Genomic DNA, 26,599 nt, shown 5'->3' on the forward strand with positions numbered 1-26,599 from the left:
CACTGGGCTCTGAGAGAGACCTCTGCTCTAATTGACCTTTGAGACTTGTAAAGTTTGTGATGTAATTCAGGTACGGAGACTGTGAAGCACATCACTGCAAGAGAATAAAAGCTTTCAGGATCGATCTGGCTACAGCACCGAACCCTTCTCTGCCCTGCTTGAGACTTCCACAGGTAGTTCTCTGATTTCTCCCTGTACAATGTATTAAGACATTTAGATAATGTCAGTTTGTTTTTTTTTGTTTTTTTTCCCCAAGCTATTGATGGATATGTAGAAGATGAGAAGATGCTTCTATGTGCAATAGCGTTTCACATTGTGATCTGACAAAGCCTTATATTAGGTTTACATAGCTGGAAGTTCATTTATTTAAATTGTCCAACACTTATTCTATTTCTCTGATTTAAACTGTATTAATTTTTTTACAGCTTCTAATAATTTGTTTTTAATTTGTACTAAAACATTGTTTAATATTGGTAACAAGTATAAATGTTATATTTATTTTCTTATGTGATACACTGTTTTTATCCTACAGAAACCAATTAAAATGAAGGGCTTGTCGCGACATTCCACAGAGAAAGCTAACGTGGAAGGAATATCTTTTGTAGGTGAACCAGGGCCTGTCTTCCTTCCATCTTTCTTCTCTCTTCATGCATCCTTTTCCACCTCTCCATCCATTTATTGCTCCTTTTTTAGTCTTTCCCTTAAACTGTCCATCACTGTTAAAGGTTGGGAATTTTCTGAAGTATGTTGAATCTCTGTACTATGACCTCTTGTCTTACTTTGGTGGGAGGGGGTCTTAGGACATTTTGGAAGTGGGTGACAGAAGACCTGCCTGCTGTCCGGTCATTTATGTGTGTTGGTAATAGAACTTCTATAAGCTTACTGCGAAGGAAAATTAGAGGACTATCTGTTCAAGCCTGGACAAACTGTTCAGCAACAATTTATGCGTCACCTCATATGACATGACATCACAGTGTGAGAAGGACCCCTCACTAATCTTATCTGTGGTGAAAATCTCTGTGGTTGGATTCTGATTCAAGGCTGCCAAGTCTTGTGTTTCCACAAGAAATCTTAGCGCGGGGCAGCATTTGCAATACTGAGACGAGCTAGTGGTACGGGGCTGGAAAACCAGCTCTTCTGCATGAGTACGGAGGGAATCGACAGGACTTTCAGATTTCCGTGCCGCAGTTTTGCAGGCATGAAAGTTGCTGATTGTTGTGCATGAGAGAGTTATAGATCGAGAGCTATTGGTTTAAAAGGTGCATGACCGTTTATATGAAATGTATAGTCTGTTTCCAGTTTGTCTGTTTGGCTATTTTGTTTAAGGCCAGAGTCTGTGCAACACATTTTTATAGAAAGCTCACGGTTGAATCCAGTGTTCGGACTGTTACACAGGCTATGTATGAAACTGGAAATAACTTTCACAGTTAGATTGTTTACACTGGGTCCATAGTACACTTTAGTATAGAGAATTAAATGTTGTTTAACTGATCAATGACTTAGCATAAAAAAGTGGGCTCTGTTGTTCATGGGATACTAAACAGTTTTTACGTTTATTTATTTAAAATTATATTTAAAAATTGTCCAACATTCAGTCTCCTTGTCTGAAAAACACATTAACTCTTGCTTTCAGTGACAGTAATTATCAGATGCAGATCTTATGCTGGAGAGCACTGGTAACCGCATTCTCCTAACTAATACAAGCACAGGGTAAAGCTAAATATAGAGAACAAATCTAAAGAGACTAGCTGACACAAAATATACCCTTTTCACCCCAAGGAAGACTCAGGACAATTTGCTTGTAAATTTGATAGCTGTGTATTTGATTTGAGTGTAATTAACTAATATCTAACGTAATGATCTGATATCAGCTTAATAAATTTAATCAAATTTACTAGAACACAATTCATACAATATATCAATAGGTCTTTGTAGAACAGTAAAAATATTAGTGATGTCTAATAATGAAGTCTTATTGTTGATGTCTAATAGCTATTATATTTGTGAAAAATAATAGTAGCAAGAATATCTAAAATCACAAATAATACAAAAACAACCTGGATTGGTTTTATTGTGCCAAACAAAAAAATAAAAATAAAAATACCAACCCAAAGCCCCCACAGTTATGAAGGGAAAGAAATCTAAAATACCTCTCAAAGAATAAAGTATTACTTCTGGTGATTATCAAAATTCAATATACTCCTTCACATTGTCCATAATGTCCATTCTGGTGTGCAGGATGATCGGTCACTGAAGGTTAAAGGCGCATTGTTAGAATGAGCTGATCATTGAAATAAGCAGTGTGGAGGGGATGATGTACTTCAGAGACAGTAGTAGGGCAATCCAGTGCAAATGCAACTCATTCAAATCAACAACAATAAACAACTCAGCCTGTACACAACTGTTCAGAAAGTATCCAAGTGAGCCATTCACAGCCATCCACTTGGTACTACAAAGTAGAACTACTAATAAATATGCTAAAAAGATTTACAAAATATTTTAAGACTTTCAGTTGTAACATTTATAATAATGTGAATGTATCCATTAAAGCTGATCAGATACTGACTGCATTGTTTCCATAGTTATGACACAATGTAACTATCATTTCCATAGCGTCACACAATGTAACTAGCTAGCTAGCTAATCATCTTATTGGAAATGAATAAATAATATATACAATCACTATCATAAAATGACCCTAAATGGTTTTTGGTTAATGAGATTACCTATACCCAACAATTAGAGTGCTTCCCTAACTTATTCAACTCACCAGTACACATGTGTGCATGGATAGTCTTCACTAGGGATCTAAGGATTGTGTTTATCTTGGAGTAAAGGATTTGGAATGTTTACATAGTGGACAGTAGGACGATGTACTCATGCTAACATATATAATGGCATGGGCTAGAGTGTGTTAGGTTTTCACCAAACCTTTAAACAAAGAAGCTCTATTTTGGTTTCACAGAGCATTCTTTCAATAGGAGTTTGAGACGGCAAAGTTAGACTGAATAGATCAAATATGTTTTCAGTCTCGATTTGAAGATGTTGTGAGGTTGAGGTTCTGTGTTAATTCCATCTACATAAAAGCTAAATTCTACTTCTCCGTTCTTAGTGCTGACCTTAATGTTGACCTAGCATGTTTAACTAATGAGCTCCTAGTGATATAAGAGGCCGTTAGGACAGCGTTGAGGATGTCAGATAGATGCATAGGCCCTGAACCATTTAGTGATTTATAAATGACGAATAGTCCCTTAAATTCAATTCTGTAACATACTGCGAGCCAGATGTGTTCCATTCTTTTGGCTCTAATAAGAACTCTGTTATCTGTGTTTTGAACAAGCTGAATTTGTCTGACTGTCTCTTTAGGAAGATAAGGAAGGTAAGTAGATCAGTCTTGCTGAAAATAAAAAGCATGCATGAGTCTTAAAGTCCTATTTTGACAAGAAGTCTCTTTGGTAATATTTTTGAGATGATACCAATGCCAACTAAGCAATTGCTTTGACATGACTGCTAAAACTGAGATCAGAGTCCATTAGAATCCCTAGGTTGCGAACCAGTTCATTTGATTTGAGAGCCCTAGAGACGATAAGCAAGCCTACATCTTTGTTCTTTATTTTCCAATACAATAATGTTTGTTTTTTTTAATCTGTATTCAGCTGCAGGAAGGTTTTTCAGTTTGTTTCTATTATTTCATAAACAATACCACTGAACTGGAACATTTGGACCATATTATCTCCATGTAGTGATATTCACGAGACAGTGTTCTGTAACTTGTTGTCAGTAGTATAATGAGGCTAACTGGACTTACTTTGCTCTGTGTTGCCAGGGTGACGAAGGACAGGGTCACTGATGATGCTGGAGTCGCTGAAGAGATAATTTGGTTGAAGGGAGTGGAGGGGTTGGGGGATGGGCCGTGTTTTTTGGGTAAAACCTGTAGGCTAGCTGGAGTGGACAGTGATAACTTAGAGTTCTCTTCTCCTCTCTTCTCCACTCCTCTCTCCTCTTACCTTACTCAGTTAACCTTCTGTTGTCCTTCTACAGAGACAGAGGGAGAGTTATCGTCACTGGAAGGGGTCATCTGTGACCATGAACTCTTTTCCTGAGGGCTCAGCGGTTCCAGACTACAGGGAAACAGAACCTCCCCTCAAACATGAGAGCAAGTACAAGACCAGCATGAAGACCCTGATTCCTGTCCGTTTCAGCTCCAGGTAAGGAACATATCCACACTCTTAGATATCATGCCATGTTCCAACTTTGTGAGTGAGTAGATCATCAGGGGTTCCATGAACAGAGCATTACTTCCATCTTCTTGAGAACTGAACCAGGCCATGGTTTGCTGATTCATGCTCTATAAAACCTGGAGAACACTTTCCCTTTGCTTTTTTATGGTACCTGTTTCTAATTAAGCTTTATGGGTTGCAATAAAAAAAAGACCCACATACACAAATAAAGTAAAACTACCCCAAGGAGTCAAGTCATTTTCTTCAAATTCGTCCTCATAAAGCAGTTTACTGTGTTTTGGGCTGTAAGGAATGTAAGCGTGACTGGGCCACAATAAATGAAGGTAGCCACACTATGCCAAGCAAATTGTATGCCACAATGTTTAGTTCCTGTTTATAAAGTCACCGTGGTGGTAAATAGAGAACAGGTGTCAACAGCAAAAATTTGCCGGTGCTCATTGTGAAAACAAATCAAAATAGACATGTAAATGATGCATTCATGTTAAAGCTAAATCAGTGTTCTATTATGAATTGCTAATCACCTATGCAAATGAGGACAACATGCAATAGCACCATATATCACACAAACAATAAGGCAATCCGCACTTATGAATGGAGAAATCTGGCAACATGAACTATGAATTTGGCCCATTGGCTAGTGTTTGTCTGGACCTAAGCCTCGTCGTTGTATTACCTACATCCCCTTTGCAGGTCCAGCCCCATTGACGACGCAGGGTTCTTCTCCTTCGCCACGTTCACATGGATGACCCCCATGATGTGGAAACTGTTCAGGAACAATCTGGACAGAAATTCTCTCAGCCTGTCTCCCCGCGATGGAGCTCACATGAATGGGGAGAGGTAGATTGCGTGAAATGCCACGTGGAGGCTAGAATGGTCTCACTTGGAGGAATAGGGTAGAAAGGCATGGCACAAAACAGAATGATTAGGCAAAGTTATGGTAGCGCTAAGAAGGTGATTTGTGTAACTTGTACAGTTAGGTAAAAACTGTCCTACTAAATTAGGTGAACAATATAAAATATAAAAAAGTACAGGTTGTCTTTTCATTTAAACCACTTTACATAACTGTATTATTATATTAATCTAGTATATATTGGCATGTATAATTGTTCTGTATGATTAAAAGTGTGTGTGTGTGTGTGTGTGTGTGTGTGTGTAATGCATGCGTACGTGTGTGGTGTGTGTGTGTGTGTGTGTGTGTGTGTAATGCATGCGTACGTGTGTGGTGTGTGTGTGTGTGTGTGTGTGTAATGCGTGCGTACGTGTGTGGTGTGTGTGTGTGTGTATGTGTGTGTGTGTGTGTGTGTGTGTGTGTGTGTGTGTGTGTGTGTGCGCATGTATGTGTGTGTGTGTGTGTGTGTGTGTGTGTGTGTGTAATGCATGCGTACATGTGTGGTGTGTGTGTGTGTGTGTGTAATGCGTGCGTACGTGTGTGGTGTGTGTGTGTGTGTGTGTGTGTGTGTGTGTGTGTGTGTGTGTGGTGTGTGTGTGTGTGTGTGTGGTGTGTGTGGTGTGTGTGTGTGTGTGCGTGTATGTGTGTGTGTGTGTGTGTGTGTGTGTGTGTGTGTGTGTGTGTGTGTAATGCGTGCGTACGTGTGTGGTGTGTGTGTGTGTGTGTGTGTGTGTGTGTGTGTGTGTGTGTGTGTGGTGTGTGTGTGTGTGTGTGTGTGGTGTGTGTGTGTGTGTGTGTAATGCGTGCGTACGTGTGTGGTGTGTGTGTGTGTGTGTGTGTGTGTGTGTGTGTGTGTGTGTGTGTGTGTGGTGTGTGTGTGTGTGTGTAGGTTGCAGAGGCTGTGGGATGAGGAGGTGGAACGTGTTGGCACAGAGAAAGCCTCTCTTGTCTCAGTTGTGATGCGTTTCCAGAGGACGCGCATGATTGTGTCTTTCTTTGTCTCCGTCCTGTTCACATTCGGCGTGTTCATTGGGCCGGTATGCCCCGTTTCCTCTGTGCAGTGCTTCTTGCAACCACAATTTAAGACCAGGGCTTCCCGCTCAGAGTGAAAACCAAACATCTGTGCTACGCCTAACAGCAAACTTGCAAACTGCTCGTGTCTTCCCAACGCCTGTCTCTGCAACCTCCATCTTTGTTTCCTCCAGTCCATCGTGATGTATGAGATCCTGAAATACGCGGATCAGCCCGAGGCATCCACACTCGTGCACGGCGTGGGACTGTGTGCGGCGCTGTTCGTCTCGGAGTTCTCCAAGGCCTTCTTCGCCTCACTCATGTGGGCCATGAACATGCGCACAGCTATCCGATTGAAATCGGCATTCAGCATGCTCGCCTTCCACAAGATCATATCCCTTCGCACGTTCGGCAGCGTCACCGTGGGAGAGGTAGCCCATAATCAATTGCTTGATTGACTAAATGATTGGCTTATGTGGAGGTGTTATGTCAGACCTTTCTAGTTCTGCTCTTTAGCCTCTTTGAAAGAAAGGATTATTATTTGGGATTATTTTTGTTGTTCTTTTGGCTCTTATTTGTAATAGTATAGTAATCACATTGCCTCCACAAAACCTTAATAAAGCATTTTAAAACAAAGTAGTAGAAGCATGAACTCTCTGTTTAGTGCTGTAGAACATGAATCCAACAGAACTCAAATGACAAAGTTGCAGTTTAGTCGATTGTTGACACTTATATGTCAATATATGTTACTTTATGACACTTAAATGTCACTACATGTTACTATGTTTAATTCCATCTTTTGCATCCTTCTCTTCGTCAGATGATCAACGTGTTAACGAGTGACAGCTACCGCATGTTTGAGGCGGTGATCTTTGGTACGTTTCTGCTCTGTATTCCTGTGCTCCTGATCGTGTGTATTACTTACGCCTGCTACATCCTGGGCTACACAGCACTCCTAGGAGTCCTCACCTACCTGGTCTTTATACCCGTACAGGTGAGCTGGTAAGCTCTCGTGTATCATCTGCTGATGGAACAATATAGGGGTGCACTCAAACTATTAGTATATGTGTATAATATTTTCACTTGTATTTTTCATGATTGTTACAATATGAAGATTTTGAAAGTGGGTTTTTTTCTTCCCTTTTTTGCTGGAAACTTATTTGTGTGTGTGTGCGTGTGTGTGTGCGGGTGTGTGTGTTGCTGTAGTTCTTCATTGCCAGGTTAATCAACATACTGCGTAGGCGTGCTGTCTCAGTGACAGACAAGCGTGTTCGTACCATGAACGAGGTTCTGACCTGCATCAAACTCATTAAGATGTACGCATGGGAGGAGTCTTTTGAGAAGAAAATTACAGGTATCCATTTATGTTATAGACATGTTAATCAACAATGCTAATTTACACAGCTTAATTATTTACACTTTATATTCAGTGAGTAATGATTGCTTAATTTATATTAACTAATAACTAATAGAGTGCAGTTGTATCTGGAACAACTGTTCTCAGCACATCAAATGAATGACTTGTATGTGCCATGAATTAGATTAGTCAAATTGTGAATATATATTTATACCCATATGTGTAGGATATGCAGAGTTAAAGACAATGTCACTATTCCTCTTTGCCATTACTGAAGGATGCAGTTAAACATTTGTCTGTAGTGTAAACTGTCAGACTGCATCTTACACATCTCACACTTTGCATTAATGGAGTAAGATCTCATAAGATCTCATGTCATGTGCTTGTGTTCACACAGACCACCTTTGTCTTTACATAGTGCAACATCTGAATCTATTAATATTTCTGAAGCATCTGACAGTATGAGTGCTGTTCCAGAATGAGCTCCCAGCCCAGCACATGCAGTTGTGGATCATGAAATAGATTTAATCTGGAAATCTCCCTTCCAGCACTTTCTGTGTAGGATAAAATCAGATGCATATGAACTATGAATGCACACGGTACAAACAAAGAAATTATACCCCCACCCCCCCCATCTCTCTTTTTAGACATTAGGAAAAGTGAGAAGTCACTTTTGGAGAAAGCAGGATATGTTCAGAGTGTGAACTCGTCTTTGACGGCGATAGTTCCCACTCTGGCCACCATCTTCACCTTCATCGCCCATACTGCCCTCCGACTCCCTCTGGAGCCGTCTGTGGTGAGTGGGTGTAGTTCTGTGCTGTTTTCTGCATCATGACTTATGAAAGCCTTCCTAAACAATGCATGACCAGTCCTGGAATAGCGCTTGTGTGATGCAATACTTTTTCATTAGGAGTAGTGGGTTGCCACACTTTCAGACTGCTCCTAAACATCAAACACAAACATAGTCAGAGCTGTAGCAGCATTGCAATGTGGCAAAAACTGAGTACAGGGAAGATTGCTTAGCACATGTTTTCTGTGTTGTTGTATGGGCCCAGGTAATCCATTGCTTTGTTTATTGTAAACCTTTCTTTGACATTTACTTTATAGATAGATAGATAGATAGATAGATAGATAGATAGATAGATAGATAGATAGATAGATAGATAGATAGATAGATAGATAGATAGATAGATAGATAGATAGATAGATAGATAGATAGATAGATAGATAGATAGATCTTGCACACTACTATATATATTGTACTACATATAGACCTCTGTTTTTGACTCTGTAGGCATACACCATCATTGCTGTGTTTAACTCAATGCGGATGTCTATGGGTCTCCTGCCGTTCTCAGTAAAAGCCCTGGCTGAAGCTAAAGTTGCCTTAACACGGCTGAAGGTTTGCCCCTATTCCACTCGTCTCTTTTTTTAGCCCTCTTTCTTTACTTTTTTGGTCTCTCTTGGTCTAACATGGTAAATGTCTGTTCATCAAATCCACCATAGCCAGGTTGAGTCCTACTGTATTGTCAGAACCTACCTTGGTACATGTAGTAGAGCGTATAAACATGGACTTTGTTCCTGTGCCCTAAAGATAACTATAAAAGAAACATTTTACAAGTGACATAAGGGTGACATGTGAACTGAAAATTACACTAGTTGCTATGCACATAATGCTAATTCTAACTCTTAGTGCCCTGTAAATCTTGCATGTCACTTGCAATTTTACAAGGTCATGTGTAATGAGAATGTCCTATAAAAGCTAAACTGATGTCTGTAGTAAGTACATGCAAAACATAGTAAATACAAGTAAATATGAATTTGTCATTTATATTTGATAGTTCATAAGTAAACTTTTCCTCTTTATTGGCATAGGTAAATTAGCTAGTTCAAACAGCTCCTTTCTGAACAAACATTTAGGTTTGATTTATAGGTGTTGTAGACATTTATAAAAGCCAATGCCATCGACTATGGATCCGCTATCATATATAACTGACAAACTTTACACAAGAAGAGAAAATGTCCCTTCAGTGGTGGGTCATTATATCTGACACTGCCAACCTGGCTAACTGTTAAATTATATCAGTTTTTCTTCTCTCGTGCTCTTGTAGCGTCTCCTCATGATAAAGAACCCTGACCCCTACCTGATCCAGAACAAAGACCTGGGTGCTGCATTAGTTATGAACAGAGCTTCGTTCTGCTGGGGTGTTCCGGGCACCTCCACCCTGGTTTCACCGGGAAACAGGGACTTTAGGGGGAAGAACAAGAAGGCAGAGCCTGTGAAAGTCGCTCAAAATGGCATCCACGAATCGGCCGTCCAAACCACGCTCAGGGACCTAACGTTCACTCTGCCCAAGGTACACATCTTTCACTGGGGATTTTACACTGAATGCAGTACTGAATTCACATGCAACATTTACTAGTGTATATCTGGCCTTATATGAACACTGCAGGTGTTAAATCAGCACTGGGGTTTTCACTGTATTTGTTCCAAGCTGAGGGCTCTTATATATATGCATTCAGTATATTGTTTAGAAGGGAAATATTCAGTACATGGCTGACTGGAATGTGGTGCACCTTTGAACAGTCTGAGGTAGGACCGCACAATATTGAAAAAAAAAAAATGACATTGCAATATTTCTCCTGCGATATATCCTCAATATTTTAAAAAACACTGAGATTTTCATCAGATTTAACCAGAAGTCAATGATCCAATATGTCTTGATATTAATAATGCATGTTTCTTACCCTAAATAAGGGGCTCATCTGTAAATGAAGCTGGGCGGTGAGTAGAAGGTATACAAGAGATTACAGCTTCGTACTCCTGGTTAAAAATGAAGCTTAAATATCACATTAGGGAATTAACATGAGCGTCAAAATGGGTATTTTAACATTTTTAATTAAGAATGAAACTATCTTTAAAGCAGTAAAGACTATTAAAACAAAACTATACAAATAAACGGGCAGCGCTACACCAGCCTCTTGTGATACAGAGAAATCCATGATCGCAAACAGCGACTTTTCAGTTGGAAATCCTCGTTAATGAAGTGGACGGTCAGACTTATGTAGGGGTTTGTTGGAGCTGTATAGTAGTGCACTTGCGACGGCTCTGTTGCAACTTCTACCCTGCATTTCTTGTACAACTCTGAGATGGCCACTAGAGGAAAATACGTGCGGGATGGTATTACTTATCAAACGACCGTATCATGGTTTTTAAACACTCTTTGTTAACGAGTTAACAGGTACCATGAGGTGAAAAGTTATTCAGTTATTTCTCTGTTGTTTGGAACCTATTTCGGAAGAGTTTTTTGCTTGGGATAGCATCCAGATATGGCTTTGCAGAGCTTTGTGCTGCCGATTTAAATGGTCAAGCAAATTACTCATGTTGCATCGTGCTGTGTTGCCGATTTAAATGGTCAGGCAAATTACTCATGTTGCATCGTGCTGTGTTGCCGATTTAAATGGTCAGGCAAATTACTCATGTTGCATCGTGCTGTGCCTACAACTGCAGAACACTGTCGACAAATTACCTGTTTTGGTCAACATCATCCTTTCCTTAGCCAAAATAATACCATACATCTAATGTTGAGTTTCTTTTTGCAAACAAATTGCTAATTTTCAGACTGTGGTCAGTGACTAGTGGGGGAGGGACACTTTAGTTTTTGATAAAAATGTTTGGATGGTTCACTGCCGAAATTGCTTGTCACTCGCAAAAACTAGCAACAAACTCTCGTAGATTTGCCTTAAGTGACATTGCAAGTCATTGCAAAAAAAAAAAAAAAAAAGGTTGCGATGACGATACTGAAAGGATATATCATGCAGTCCTAGACTGTGGGCACGGTCTCTGTTTAAACACTGGACATTATAAGGACAAGGGGCCTGGGCTAAGCTTCAGTGGGGATGGTTTTGTTTTAATCAGCGTTTTCTCTTCTTTTTTTTTTCCCCAGGGAAACCTGCTTGGAGTTTGTGGCAATGTGGGAAGTGGGAAAACATCACTGATCTCAAGTATACTTGAACAGGCACGTTGTAGTTTGCACTTGGAAACCTAGGTTTATAAGTTATATATAAAAATATTATATGTCATATAAAAACAAAGAAACTTGGAGATGACCTTTTTTCCAATAACTTTAGCTTTTCTCTTTTTTCTTCTTACCTCTTACTCTTTCTTAAGGCTGATGTCAGAATGGTTTCAACCTTGTTTTGGCCTTTTTGAGTTGCCGTAGGCATGATGTTTTGCATAGCTGATTATGACAATGAATGATTTTATTCATTAATTGAGTACGTTTTCTGTGCAAACTAAAACTTACACTGATTGAAAACTTGTTTTTTAATGCTGGCCTGTATATATGATATTGTTTCGTTTATTTTACTTTAATTATTTGATTTCTTATTTCAAACCATCTAGTAAAGTACTAGGTTGATTATGAACTTTGCTATTTTCTTTTAAACCTTTGCATGTAAAGCACCAAGATTTTGTTACTATATAAGTACTGTATAAATACTATATAAATTTTGTTACAAGAATTCTATAAATACTATATAAATCAAGATTCCTCTACTTATCCTCTCATCAGGATTTAATCATCTTATAAAATTATAAAACATTTTACATATAAATGAGTAATTAAACATCCAACCTGTAAATGTGTATACAGTTATCTACAAAGTTCATGTGTTCATTTTCAAAGTAAATTTTTTTTTGGTAGATGCACCTTCAAAGTGGGACAGTGTCAGCAAATGGAACGTTCGCCTACGTTTCCCAGCAGGCTTGGATCTTCCATGGAACAGTGCAAGACAACATTCTAATGGGAGAACCCTTTGACCAAAACAGGTACTGCCCACGGTGGTCAAACACACATAAATACAAATACACACACACACACACACACGTGCACAAATATTGATATGCATAAACGCACAAAGTGTGTTTCACTTAAGTCAGAAATACTTAGAAATATTTACAACAGTATTCAGAATTGAGTTGGATGTGATGTTGATTTACATGTGATGTTGATTTTACCAGGAAATACCTTATCGCGGTTTAGATTATAAACAGAGCTTTCTGCCAGTTTGAGAACCACTCGGTATGTGCTTATGTGCTTTCCACCTTTTCTTTTATCATGTCAGTGTATTATTGTGTTTTGGAAAGATTTGTTGAATAGCTGAGGTGATCTGTTCCTTCAAAGCTCTATTCAGCTTTCCCATGTCTTAAATGCTACTACTTTAAACTTGTATGGTAGCAAAAGTCAAAATTCACGAACAAGAAAAATGATCATGTGATTGTTGAACTCATTCTCATGTGCAAGGAGACCTGCTTGTGCAAGGACACCACTCTCGCACACAAAGAGAGATACTCGAATCGGAGAAAAGTCAGGCCAACATGACTGTAATTTCTGCTTAGTATTAAGCATCTGGTTACTAATGTTTTCTGGAGGTCTGTTGTGATTGGTGGCCTGTGCAATATAGCTCTAATTATAGTACAGCTCTAATTCAACTTTCTTAATATTGTTTTTCCTTAATGGACTTAATGGACTATTTTTTGTCGTAAAAAATAGGAAAAAATACAGATATGCATATTGTGAAATTTGTATAAAGAGTGAATGCATGAAGATCAATGTTGTAACAAGGCGCTTTTATGAGGTGAACGCATATGCTGAGAAGATTTATTATGGGCAAACTCAAAGTGAGGGTCTTAATCACGGTCAATGTGGTCAGTTTACCAACATGAACAGGCCCAGGGAACATGGTAAACTGAAAGAGCAAAAACACACAAGGCCAGAAGAGGGAAACAAGCTACAGTGAAGGACACAATTTACACTAACAGAGGTTCGGACTAACAGAGACTAGGACTAAGAGAGACTAGGACTAACATAGACTGGGACTAACAGATTAGGACTAACAGAGACTAGGACTAACAGACTAGGACTAAAAGAGGCTCAGACTAACAGAGACTAGGACCAACAGAGACTAGGACTAACAGAGGCTCGGACTAACAGAGACTAGGAATAACAGAGTCTAGGACTAACAGAGGCTCGGACTAACAGAGACTAGGACTAACAGAGGCTCGGACTAACAGAGACTAGGACTAACAGAGTCTAGGACTAACAGAGGCTCGGACTAACAGAGACTAGGACTAACAGAGGCTCGGACTAACAGAGACTAGGACTAACAGAGACTAAGACTAACAGAGGCTTGGACTAACAATGCCCTGCCAACTAGAACAATGTCATGCAGTGTTACAGACAGAAAACACAGAGTCCCTGTTCCTGTTGAAACATAAATCAGTTCATCAACCATTGTATCGGAAGCTCCAGTGATAAATCCCTCTTTCAAAATCACGTAGAGCTTTGCCATCTTGCCATCTTGACCCAAAAACGAGGTCAACTGTCCCTGCCCAATGTTTTCATATATACCATGATATTGATTTTTATCATTGAGTACACTTCTCTGCAATCATCTGCACATCATGTTTCTCCACTCATTTATTTATGTTTTTCAGTTAAGTTTTAAACCTCTGTATAGTTTCAAACTAGATTATTATCTCACTTGTTGTATTGTACACCCTTATAACTATGTGTTAATAATTAAGGCCGTTAGTGTTTAAACCAAAGCGCTCATATCTTCATTGTGTCTCATTGTTTTGTGCTTTGAATGGCAGGGCTTTCTTAATGACAAGATATGGGTAACTGTGCTTTAAACTTGTGCTCATGGTCATGCAAACGAGACCACTGCACAATGATCCGTCCCTCCGGTTCTACTATGTTCTACTAGGTATGCGTTTTACTAAGTATAAACTGCTGATAACCTTTCTTCCAAATTCCAAATATAAATATGGTCATTAAAAGCATTTATTTGCAGAAATTGGCAACTGGTCAAAATGGCAAAAAGGTTTTCAGATCTCAAATAAGGAGGAGAAAAAAAGTTAATATTCATATTCAAACAACACAATACTAATGTTTTAAAAGTTAATAAATCAGTATTTGGTGAAATCACCCCGATTTTCAATCCCACCTGTCATGTGTCTTGGCATGCTCTCCACCAGTCGTTCACACCTCGTGATAAAGACGACTTCAGGTCACCTAATCATTACATCATTAAGTAGAATGTGTTCATATTCAACAGAGACTGGGACAGAATGACAGGCATACATGTAGAGACAGGGAATTTTAAAAAAAATTAAAAATTTGAGTGATCTCGAGTGATCTCATCCTCTTTTCCAGAGCTGTATTATGGCTAAAGTTAGCAATAGCAAACGTGTCAGGACAGGTGCCAGCTGTCTTTCGACTTTTTTGACATCTCCTGACATATGCAGTTAGTCTGTTAAATGTCAATATGTCAAGTTTCAGACTGTCAAGTTTCCAGAGTTTGCCAACAGCTTCATACTCAAACAAATTGACAGCCATGTAGGAAGATTTGGTACCTTGTCTAGGTTTGCGGGCATGTGCAGCTTTGAGGTTTGTCTCAGGTAGTGCACGATTCAGTGCTGTAATTACGATTATTCCATGCTACTGTCCTGTAATTTTTAGTGCATTTAATAATTTTCAGACAGTCTTTTGTCTTGACTGGCCTTCTGTGTAACTAGGTAGCTGTCTTAAGGATGACTGGGTCTTAAGGAACAAGCCTTTATTGCTGTATGCTATTTTTAAAAATTCTTTGTCCCTTCATTTCTGTGTGTATCTGTGTTTGTGTTGTAGATATGACAGTGTAATCCATGCCTGCAGCTTAAAGCCAGATCTGGCTATTCTGCCTTATGGTGACCAGACAGAGGTTTGTCATCTAATTATTGCACTACTTTGAATGTAATAACAAACATTTTTTAATACAACCATCTAATGACTATATTTGGTTATATATGGTTATATATGTGTCTCTGTGTGTATATGTATATACGTGTGTATAGATTGGAGAGCGTGGTCTGAACCTGTCTGGTGGCCAGAAACAAAGGGTCAGTCTAGCAAGGGCGGTCTACTCCAACAGAGACATCTTTTTACTGGACGACCCCCTCTCTGCTGTCGACGCCCATGTCGGCAAGCACATTTTTGAGGAGTGCATCAAAAATGAACTGAAGGGAAAGTCTGTGATCCTGGTCACACATCAGCTCCAGGTATTTCTCATAAAGTCCCTACTGTTTTCACTCCTCTTTCAGGTTTTTGAAATTATATTCATAAATAAGTCTGATATGTTCAAACGTACAGTAATTTAACTAATGAAATGTAGATTTTTAGAGCAGTTTTTATATTGCTAATTTTCCTTTAAAACATCTTGGACTGGTTCTGAGCATAGCAACAGCACATCTGCATATTTAAGAGATACAATTGTGAAAATATATATTTATTCTCAAAAATGTAATTGCATAGTTTACACTATATCCACTGTCAACATAAATCAAAGCTACTAGCTTGAATTAGGGAGTTAATATGTTCCTAGCATTAAATTAACTTGAATTAGCTGTATGTATCAAGGATTAGAATCACAACCTCCCACTATGAAGGTCTTTAGTTCAATTCTGAGCATACATAGGTATCGTTCTATTTGAATCCAGGTTTTAAATCATTTGATTCACATGAAACAAACAATATAACTTGACTGAAGTACAGAAGCTTATTTGTTGATGTACTTATTTAAATGAAATTATTTCAATTAAAATTAAATGAATTTTCCAGTGTAGTAGTAGTAGTAGTAGTAGTAGTAGTAGTAGTAAATTAATACATGTATTCTTTGCAACAGTTATCCTACTAAGTTAGTTATGACTTTTATGATGCCCGTGGGCTAAGCAAACCTGCTGTATCCAAACATGTGCATGCTGTCACTAAAGCACTGCTGTGACATGCACCAACATATAGAACATTTCCATGCACCAGGATGCACCGCATGAAATCAAAATAAGTTTTCATGTGATTGGAAACATTCCTGGAATTGTTGGTGCAGTGGATGGCACACTGATCCCCCCCACACACTCCATCCGGCATAAAAGCATCTCGGCATTGAATATGAAAATCACATGTATCCACCAAGGCCTCTTTATGGACACTATGGGCATGTGTCCTGGGAGCAGTAATGACTCCTTCATCTGGGCCAGTTCTGGAATGTGTCAGACGGCAAGGGACGGTGCGTTTGTGGGTGGATATATGTACTGGATGACAGCAGGTATCCACTCCGAATCCATATACTCTCTCCTGTCTTGAAATACAAGGAGAGTGGAGTGGAGGACTTTACCAGGCTGGAAAACACGAAGGCAAATAAGAAATACCTAAATTTATATCAAAACGTATTTGGGAAAAGTGACCATGTTTGTTGTTGGGTTTTTTTAATAAACATAATATAGACTCCAAGGCAAAGTTTTTCTTTCACTAAGCCTTTTTATGTGTGCCCATCACTTGAAAGATAAATAATTAAATGTAACAATCATTAAAATAAATCTTGTTCTTGCCTCTTTTACTACACCATATCTGTAGCTTTGGAAAAGTTTTTTTTTTTTTTTTTTGTTACAACATTTGGGTGAGTTTGTCTTTGAAAAAATTTTGTTTGCGCTATGATTTGCCATTCTTCTGTACTGAGGCAGGAAAAGTTAAATGTTAAACGTTATAGAATTTGATATATGATAAATAGGAATTGCAAGTGCAATGTTTTTCATGTTGTTTTATACCAATATTTTAAATATATTAAATACTAGTTAATAAATACTAGTATAATTAAATACTTTAAATACTAGTTATTGGTATTTATAATATTTATTTCCTAATACTTTTGTGGTATAATATTGAGAAAATGTACGTATATTTTCTATGTAAATCAGGGGTTCGGTTTTAGAGGCGGAGTCAACAAAGAACTAATTAAAAGTTGTTCATAATTTTTTAGACTAAGAAGGCTTTTGGGAAACAACCTCAAAACTCAAAACTGGTGTTCTTAAACTTACATCCTTAAGGTTGTTTGTAAATCGCTAAGATTAATCATTATCAAGAAATCCACCTCAGTGCTGTTAGGAGTCAAAGGGTTAATCATTCCTGTTCTGCCAGGCCTTTTCACCCAGAGAGGAGGGCTATCTATGCTCTGTCAGTGTAAACACTTTCATAAGGACTTTTACTGAGTCATGCTTTTCCCAACAAAATGGTAACTATTATCCAGCCAATGTCAAAGTAGCATAATGACTTCTTTTAATGTTTAACTCCAGCAAAAATATCCAGGCTGGTATCCTGCCATAATGTCCTTCTATGACCCCCATCACCCCTCTTTCTCGGTAGTACTTGGAATTCTGCGATGAGGTCTTGCTCTTGGAGAATGGAGAGATCCAGGAGGCCGGAACCCACAGAGCCCTGATGAAACTGAAAGGCCGATACGCTCATCTTATCAGCAACTTCCAGATGGAACAGAACAATGTACCAGCAGTAGCTTCCTCCTGTATCTGTAGCATGCTGATTTCTGCATGCAGGTGGAATGAGCTTGTCCTGCTGTTATTTTGTAGGAGAAAAATGCGGCCACCCCGACAATTCCGCTTGATTTCAGCGAGCCCAGTAAACAGGACCTGGATGACTCCAAAGCCAATGGAATTGTAAACCCAGGTTAGAGGTCATTCATCATACAATGCAAAACTTTCGGTTGAACTGTAATGATGTTATGAAGAACAAGAATGAGCTTGTGTCTCTCTCCAGCCTTTGACATGTCTGATGAGAAAGTGAAACCAGACAACTCTAAAGAAGCCCACGAAACCATAGGTGACACAGACCTCACTTATATGTCAGACACATCTTAATATGGAGGCTTGATCCTGTCAATATGTTTGTACATGGAGCTCTGAATTGCCCCGAGTATGCTGTTTATTTTAATTGTGCCTGTTTCCAGAGGACAAGGATCAGCTGGTCACAGAGGAAACAACTCAAGAAGGATCTGTCACATTTCGAACCTACCATCAGTACTGCCTTGCTGCTGGAGGTAGATTTCCGGCACTTTCTGCCTTGCCATTGGCTTTCTACACAGTAAACCATAATCTTACGCTGACCTCCTTTGCACTGTATTTTTCAAAGCAAACCTACAAATCCTATTTGCACATTTGAAGACTTCTTTAACTCCATGTAATCAATAAACCGTGTCCCTGTTTTGTTACTCTTTAGGTTACATCCTGTTGCTTTTGGTCATAATGATCTTCATCCTGCTTGTGGGAAGCACTGCCTTCAGCAGCTGGTGGCTTAGCTTCTGGCTACAGCAGGGATCTGGGGTAAAGAACTGAACTAAACACCTGATCCTAACCTCAACCTCAATAACCAACAGGAAATGCTGAACAGGAGATGAGGAACCAAATGAAACTGCGTGAGCAGACAAATCCAGTAGAATAGACCAGTGGCAACTCTAGGTCAAACACTGTGATGACAACCAACCAGGCATACAAAACCAAAGGAATAATCTAAACTTGTAGGTAACAATCTGAGCAATAGTCCTGGACAGGAAGCCAGCCTAAGACAAGAGAACCACACAGCCTCTATCAACAAGGAAACAGCAGGACTTAACACCTACAGAGGGACTTATATAGTGGTGCTAATTGATAACAAGGGACAGGTGCAAACAATAGTGACAAGCAAGGGAGAGGAAGCTCAGACAGGGAGAATTTCAGACAGGACAACCACTGGTGGTCAGAGGCAACATTGCCCATTGCTGGTGTGACAGGCTGTTTTTTGCTGGTTTAAATGTCTACTTAAGTGCACTGGATTTAAAGTAAATATCAGTTTTAATGTGAGGATATTTTCAGGCTAAACGCCATTCATAAAAGGACATCTACAGAGCAACTTTCCTGTTTTAGAGATCAGTAAATGATGTGATGTTATAGTGATAAACATATCACTGTAGCATCAGTAGTGAAATTGACAAAGTCAAGGAATAGGAAAGAAACATTATTGGAGCTGTTCACTCAGTCACGTGAGGTCTGTACTGTTATACATGAATAAGATATGGCTTAATATTAAATCAGATAAAAAAACAAAGCATTCTCCAAAAGTAAGGCGTGTTATGACTGCATCAAGAGGAGTTCAATGTGAGTGAATACGTGTCATAATAGATGATTGTCAGGCGTTGATGATAGATGATAGATGACTGTCAGGCACTGCCATGGACAATGTCTGTCCATATCAACATCAAGAACTGTTAAAGGATTAAATTAATTTCAGTAGAAGGTCATTTTTGTCACTGGATATAAAGTCGGGTCAGCTTGGTCAGGGGCAACCTCACAGTGTGTCAGGCCTTCAGATCACATGATTCACATCCGAGTGAAGAGTCAAATACTATGGACCAACAAAATAATGATGGAACATCAAGAAAAATACACGTAGTCACTAAAATGTACAATGAAAAATACTAAGACTATAGGAACATCATAGCAGGTTTGCACTGCTGCCTCACAGCTAATGAAAAAAACCAGACATCGTCCATTAGGCCATATAGTATTTATTTATGGAGAACTGCTACATATGACAGGGTTATTTATGGAGAACTGCTACATATGACAGGTCTCGATAAGACATGTTTCAGTATGACAGGTCTCAGTATGACAGGTCTTGTCCACTTATACAAGTGAGAATGTTAAAATATGTGAAAACTGTTGAGCGCTCTGGAGTGCCCTTAAATCGTTTGTCGGAGTGATTTAAGAATTCATCTGTATGAATGATTTAAGAGTTAATCTGTTTGTATGAATGATTTGAGAATTAATCTGTTTATATGAGTGGTTCTCATGAAGCCCAGTAATTCAAAGCTGTGTAGATGCATGTATCTAGTAGCTTTGGCAGGGACAGTGTGTTCTTGAAAAGTTGTGTTCAGCTTTGAAACGTTGCACAAACATCTCTGCCCATCTATGCAGCTCCTTCAGGTTCATCTGCAGTGGGCAGACTGAGTAGCATGGGTAGTGTGGACATAAGCATGTAATATGCATTTGACTAATAGACAAAACAAACACAAACAAACTATATATATAATTTTAGCGTACTTCTTATCTCTGTCTCTTTCACGTTCTGTCTCATAGAATGCATCAAACGCATCTCACACATGGAACATCTCGGAAAACCCAGACCTGGAGTTCTACCAGATGGTGTACGGACTGGTTGTGGTCGTCATGGTCGTACTTAGTGCCCTCAAGGGCTACAGTTATACCAAAGTCACTCTGCACGCCTCCTCCAAGCTCCACGACACCATGTTTAGGAAGGTGAGACTCCCAGCTGCCAGCCAGCACCAGACTAGCACAAGCACCGGGTCCGACTCTTAGCTGCTCCTGGGCTGAGATCTTAGAAAATTAGATGTATCTGTTTCCATCTCATTTTACTTTAACCTTTTTATGTCACATGTCTCACATATTTGGATAAAAAGAAGACACCAAAATGGATCTGTTTTTAACAACATAAATGAACCTTTTGTACAAATTTTTTACTTATTAATTTAGGAAACCTGTCTGGTTCAGTAAACGTACACTATTGGTCAGTGGGTGTCATGTAACCATGGCTACCCTTCTGTCTCCACCCCTCAGATCTTGGCCAGCCCCATGAGCTTTTTCGACACGACCCCGACGGGCCGCATGGTGAACCGCTTCAGCAAGGACCAGGACGAGGTGGATGCCGTGCTGCCCTTCAACATGGAGAACTTCCTGCAGTTCTGCATGATGGTCACCGCCACGGTCCTGACTGTGTGCATAGTCTTTCCCTACCTCCTGGTCGGCGTGGTCACCCTGGGGGTCGTCTTTGCCATCATCCTCTAGTGAGTCCCGTCCTCCCATGGCATTCGCACTGGAGACCCTCCTCATGCTTATGAAATGCTCAAAGTCTGAACATACTGTAAGAATGTTATGTTACGTAACATGAACGATGCATAACATGAACATTATGTAACATGAACATAAACAGTGCTGGAGTAAGTAGTATTTTTCGCCGGTAAGAGTATTTCATTATTTCCTTCCTTGATTTTAATTGAAACAAGTGGTTCCTTTTGGCTAAATAGTGCCACCTGCTGGAATTTGAAAATGTCTGAAGCACAAGTCTTGTGTGCTCATGCAACTGGTGGGTAATTTGATGCCGTTTTGGCATTAAGAAATATAATCACCAGCCACGTCTTGCAGTGTTAGTCAATGGCCATACCCTTCCTATAGGTGTAGTTCATAGGTGAACCAGACACATTGAGCAGGTACCTTCTGCCCCATTCATTTCCGGATGTATGTGAGCCCTGTAGACATTAGGGGCAGCGTTCCCAGTGGTGTCTGTGTGTGTGTATGTGTGTGTGTGTGTGTGTATGTGTATGTGTATGTGTATGTATGTGTGTGTGTGTGTGTGTGTGTGTGTGTGTGTGTGTGTGTGTGTGTGTGTGTGTGTATGTATGTATGTATGTATGTATGTGTGTGTGTGTGGAGTTATCGAGATGTTGCTCTCTATGGATTAGTGTCTTCCAGAGGAGCATTCGGGAGATGAAGCGGATGGAGAATGTGAGCCGCTCACCGTGGATCTCCCTCACCACCTCCACCATCCAGGGCCTCAGCACCATCCACGCATACGACAAGAGGGCGCAGTACATAGAGCTGTAAGACTCCACGCAGGCAGACACACACTCACACACACACATGCACGCCCACTCACACACACACACGCCCACTCAAACATACACACACACACACCGCCCACTCACACACAGACACTTACACACACACATGCATGCCCACTCACACACACACACACACATGCCCACATACACACACACACACATGCCCACTCACACATACACACACACACACACGCCCACTCACACACAGACACTCACACACACACATGCATGCCCACTCACACACACACACACACACACACATGCCCACATACACACACACACATGCCCACTCACACACAGACACACACACACACACACATGCCCATTCACACACACACACACACACACACACACACACATACATGCCCACTCACACACACACACATGCCCACTCACACATGCACACACACACACGCCCACTCACACACAGACACTCACACACACACATGCATGCCCACTCACACACACACACATGCCCACTCACACATACACACACACACACACATGCCCACTCACACATACACACACACACATGCCCACTCACACACAGACACTCACACACACACATGCATGCCCATTCACACACACACACATGCCCACTCACACATACACACACACACACATACATGCCCACTCACACACATACACATGCCCACTCACACATACACACACACACACGCCCACTCACACACAGACACTCACACACACACATGCATGCCCACTCACACACACACACACACACACACATGCCCACATACACACACATACACGCCCACTCACACACAGACACTCACACACACACACACGCCCACTCACACATACACACACACACACATGCATGCCCACTCACACACACACACATGCCCACTCACACATACACACACACACGCCCACTCACACACAGACACTCACACACACACATGCATGCCCACTCACACACACACACACACATGCCCACATACACACACACACGCCCACTCACACACAGACACACACACACACACATGCCCATTCACACACACACACACACACACACACACACACACACACACACACACACACACACACACACACACACACACAGAGCAGTACATACAGCAGTAAGACCACACACACACACACACACACACATACAAAACATAGAGTGTTAGAACAGTATGTGAATGTGTGTGTGTGTGTCTGCTTGACAGGTATAAAAACAGAAGTGACCATAACTCCAGTCACTTTCTGCTGTTTAACTGTGGGACACGATGGCTGTCATTTTGGTTGGACTTCCTGTCTGCCACTGTTTCACTGATGGTGGCACTGTTTGTAGTACTCATCTCCAATGAAACTATCAACCCCTCACTCAAGGGCCTGGCCCTCTCATATACTATACAGGTAAAACACACAGACACACCACACAGAGAAATCCCACCTCCCCAAATTGAGTAAGGCACACTCAATGCCTCAAACCCTTACATCAGAGAAAGTTTAAACCAAATTTGCAACATGATAGCTAAACTCATACACAGTGCTGGTTATGAGTGTGTGTATTAACTTTGCTCTGCTTGTGCTGTCTGGTGACTCTGTAGTTGACAGGAATGCTGCAGTATGTCGTGAAGCTCTCTACAGAAGTGGAAGCCAAGTTCACCTCAGTGGAGAGATTGCAGGAGTACATTATGGTGAGAGACCTCTCACCCACACTACTCTCAATAACAGCATCTCTTTTACAGTACACTACATTGGCTACATTTCACATACAATTTTGTGAGTCTTTTTCTGGTCACACTGATTGTTATAACAGAGTTAGGAATTAACCTACATTGTTTAGTAACTCAGTTTTTCGTCATTTGTAATGGAAAACCTGGTGAGTTTAATGGGAGACACTGGCACAATTGAATGCTTATCACTTTGTTGTTGTAAAAGTGACTGCATCTCAGTTCAGTTCAGCACTCTTTTAGCAAAATCAAGGTAAGATATCCTCTTCTGTGTCCCAGGAATGTGTGTCTGAGGCACCACGAAAGGTTCAGGGCATCAGCATCCCCTCAGGCTGGCCACAAGAGGGCGCCATCACCTTCAGGGACTACAGCATGAGGTACAGAGAGAACACACCCATAGTGCTGGACCACCTCAACCTGGCCATCCGGCCACGAGAGAAACTGGGCATCGTGGGTCGCACTGGCTCAGGTGAGGGACGGGCTGGTGTGGTCCTTTTAGCTAAGGGGTAGGAGAGGCTAAGATTCAGTGATAACAATTGGTGGAAAAAAATCCAGAAACCAACAGTTTACCAAGTAATTTAACTGCATATTCGTCTTAATATGGACGAGCATTTAAAGTGTCTCACCTTTTTGGGGGACAGGGAAGTCGTCCCTGGGTGTGGCTCTGTTTCGACTGGTGGAGCCAGCAGGTGGCACTATTCTCATCGATAACATGGACACAAGCATGATAGGCCTGCAGGACCTGCGCAGCCAGCTGTCCGTCATCCCACAGGACCCTGTGCTCTTCATCGGCACGGTCAGGTAGTTTCTCACCTTTTAACTTTGATCTCTGAAACTGTACAGTTAGAAATGTCACAGCATTAACAGTACAGCTAGAAGACCATATACTTTAAATAAATAAAAGGTCTTCTTATAAATTTGTGTGTTTGTGTGTGTGCGTGTGTGTGTGTGTGTGTGTGTGTGTGTGTGTGTGTGTGTGTGTGTGTGTGTGTGTGTGTGTGTTTCACTTGATGCAGGTATAACCTTGACCCATTTAATAACTATTCTGATAATGAGATCTGGGCAGCCCTGGAGAAAACCTACATGAAAGAAACAGTAAGGGATGGTTCAGATTTCAGCTCTCCAGCTGCAAACCCAGTACACCACTGACACGGTCACTCTGTCTGTCTTCCTGTAAGATCTCTAGGTTACCAGAGAAGCTGGAGGCACCAGTAATGGAAAATGGGGAGAATTTCTCTGTGGGAGAGAGGCAGCTCATATGCATGGCCAGAGCGCTGCTCCGAAATTCTAAAGTAAGACCATACACACGCACACATCCGTGCACGAGCCCCCCCACCCCAGCTCATCCCCCTCAACACAATGCTTTTGTGCCTGTGTAGATCATTTTGCTGGATGAGGCAACAGCGTCCATAGACTCAGAGACGGACAGTCTGATCCAACACACCATCCGGGATGCCTTCCAACACTGCACCATGCTAACTATAGCCCACCGTATTAACACAGTGCTTGAGTGTGACCGCATTCTCGTCATGGACAAGGGCAAAGTGAGAACACACACACACACACACACACACACACACACACACACATACATCGAAGCAAACAGTATACACCTGCTGACACATTGCACTGGGTTTAAAGTAGTACAATGAATCAACTTTTAAGTACTTCTACTAAATGAACAATTACAACAAATGTTTTTCTGTCTCTCTCTCTCTTTCTCTCTCTCTGTTTCAGGCTATTGAATTTGATCAGCCACAGCATCTCATGCAGAGACCAGACTCTCTGTTTGCGTCACTGCTTGCAGCAGCCAATAGCATGAACTCCTGAAACACTCCCCACACTGATCCACATAGACGCTCTTTCCCTCTGTGATCCACTCATCAGCAGCACCAGGAAGGTTCCGGAGCACATCAGTACACGAACCCGGAGCCCGCGACTGATGACCCTGACACAATGCGTGCTACAGATGGGACGTATGGTTCTAGATATTTAAGAAGTGATTTAAAAGTCAAGTATAACGTAAGTCGTTAAGATCAACCTTAAATGGGGTTTTCAGCTATTTCTGGTTTCCACAATGTTTCAGGTCAGATCAGAGATCAGTTTGGAACCTTTGTTGCACATTCTAAAAGTTTTAAATGTGAAAAAATGGGCATTTCTAAAGCCAGAGGGAGGACACGATGGTCACCGTAGTGACTGGTCATTCACTGGTTGTTGCTGATTGCTTGTTTCCAGTTTCAGTTTTCTGATCAATTTACTTTTCATGATTTGAGTTTTTTTGTTGTCATTCAATCAAACCATAGACACACTTTAGAATTCTTATTATTGCTGACCAATTCTAAGATTTTTAAGATACATGATTTACACCTCTTCTTTTATTTCATATATCATACAGCACTTGTGTCTGAATGCTTTATTCAAAGCTCCATAAAGCCCCATTCAGGACAGCCCACAATTTAGCACATCAATAATGCTGCCGTAAAATGTGACAGTGAGGTTCGTCAGGCCTGCTGTATGTGAACTCTACACTGGGAGCCATGATGCTCTCTGTACTTCCTAATTAGCTTCATTAGTAGTTTATATCTTTTTTTGCACCGATTCAGAAAAACTAAGCTCATCATAACTGATAAACCGAGTTTTAGTTTTTCTTTTAGTTATCATAAAACTGAAAGTAATATGTATTGGAGATATTATTCTTTTTTTTTCTTTCTTAGATTTACTATGCAGCAATGCCAAAAAGACACACATAATATATTGCTATACAATGAATGTGAATGTATCTTTGTTTTGTTTTTTGGTTTGTTTTTGGAACTGTCACAGTAATTATAAACATATTGCA

The 26,599-nt window shown here is 40.5% G+C and overlaps 1 protein-coding gene across 1 annotated transcript; it reads left to right on the forward strand.

Moving 5' to 3' along the window:
- On the forward strand, window positions 1-26,599 carry abcc12 (ATP-binding cassette, sub-family C (CFTR/MRP), member 12). Its single transcript, XM_027032406.2, has 31 exons — window positions 1-173; window positions 533-601; window positions 4,042-4,208; window positions 4,932-5,078; window positions 6,020-6,167; window positions 6,336-6,572; window positions 6,962-7,135; window positions 7,348-7,495; window positions 8,146-8,294; window positions 8,793-8,900; window positions 9,610-9,855; window positions 11,446-11,517; window positions 12,205-12,329; window positions 15,193-15,265; window positions 15,399-15,602; window positions 17,740-17,874; window positions 17,961-18,057; window positions 18,148-18,210; window positions 18,338-18,427; window positions 18,607-18,710; window positions 20,502-20,681; window positions 21,000-21,226; window positions 21,902-22,039; window positions 23,251-23,440; window positions 23,635-23,724; window positions 24,040-24,229; window positions 24,402-24,561; window positions 24,777-24,855; window positions 24,939-25,052; window positions 25,140-25,304; window positions 25,498-26,599. The coding sequence occupies exons 2-31, from the start codon at window positions 545-547 to the stop codon at window positions 25,588-25,590; spliced, it is 4,170 nt and encodes a 1,389-aa protein (XP_026888207.2). The 5' UTR covers window positions 1-173; window positions 533-544; the 3' UTR covers window positions 25,591-26,599.

Source organism: Electrophorus electricus, chromosome 21 (assembly GCF_013358815.1).
Source record: "Electrophorus electricus isolate fEleEle1 chromosome 21, fEleEle1.pri, whole genome shotgun sequence".
NCBI classification, from domain to species: Eukaryota; Metazoa; Chordata; class Actinopteri; order Gymnotiformes; family Gymnotidae; genus Electrophorus; species Electrophorus electricus.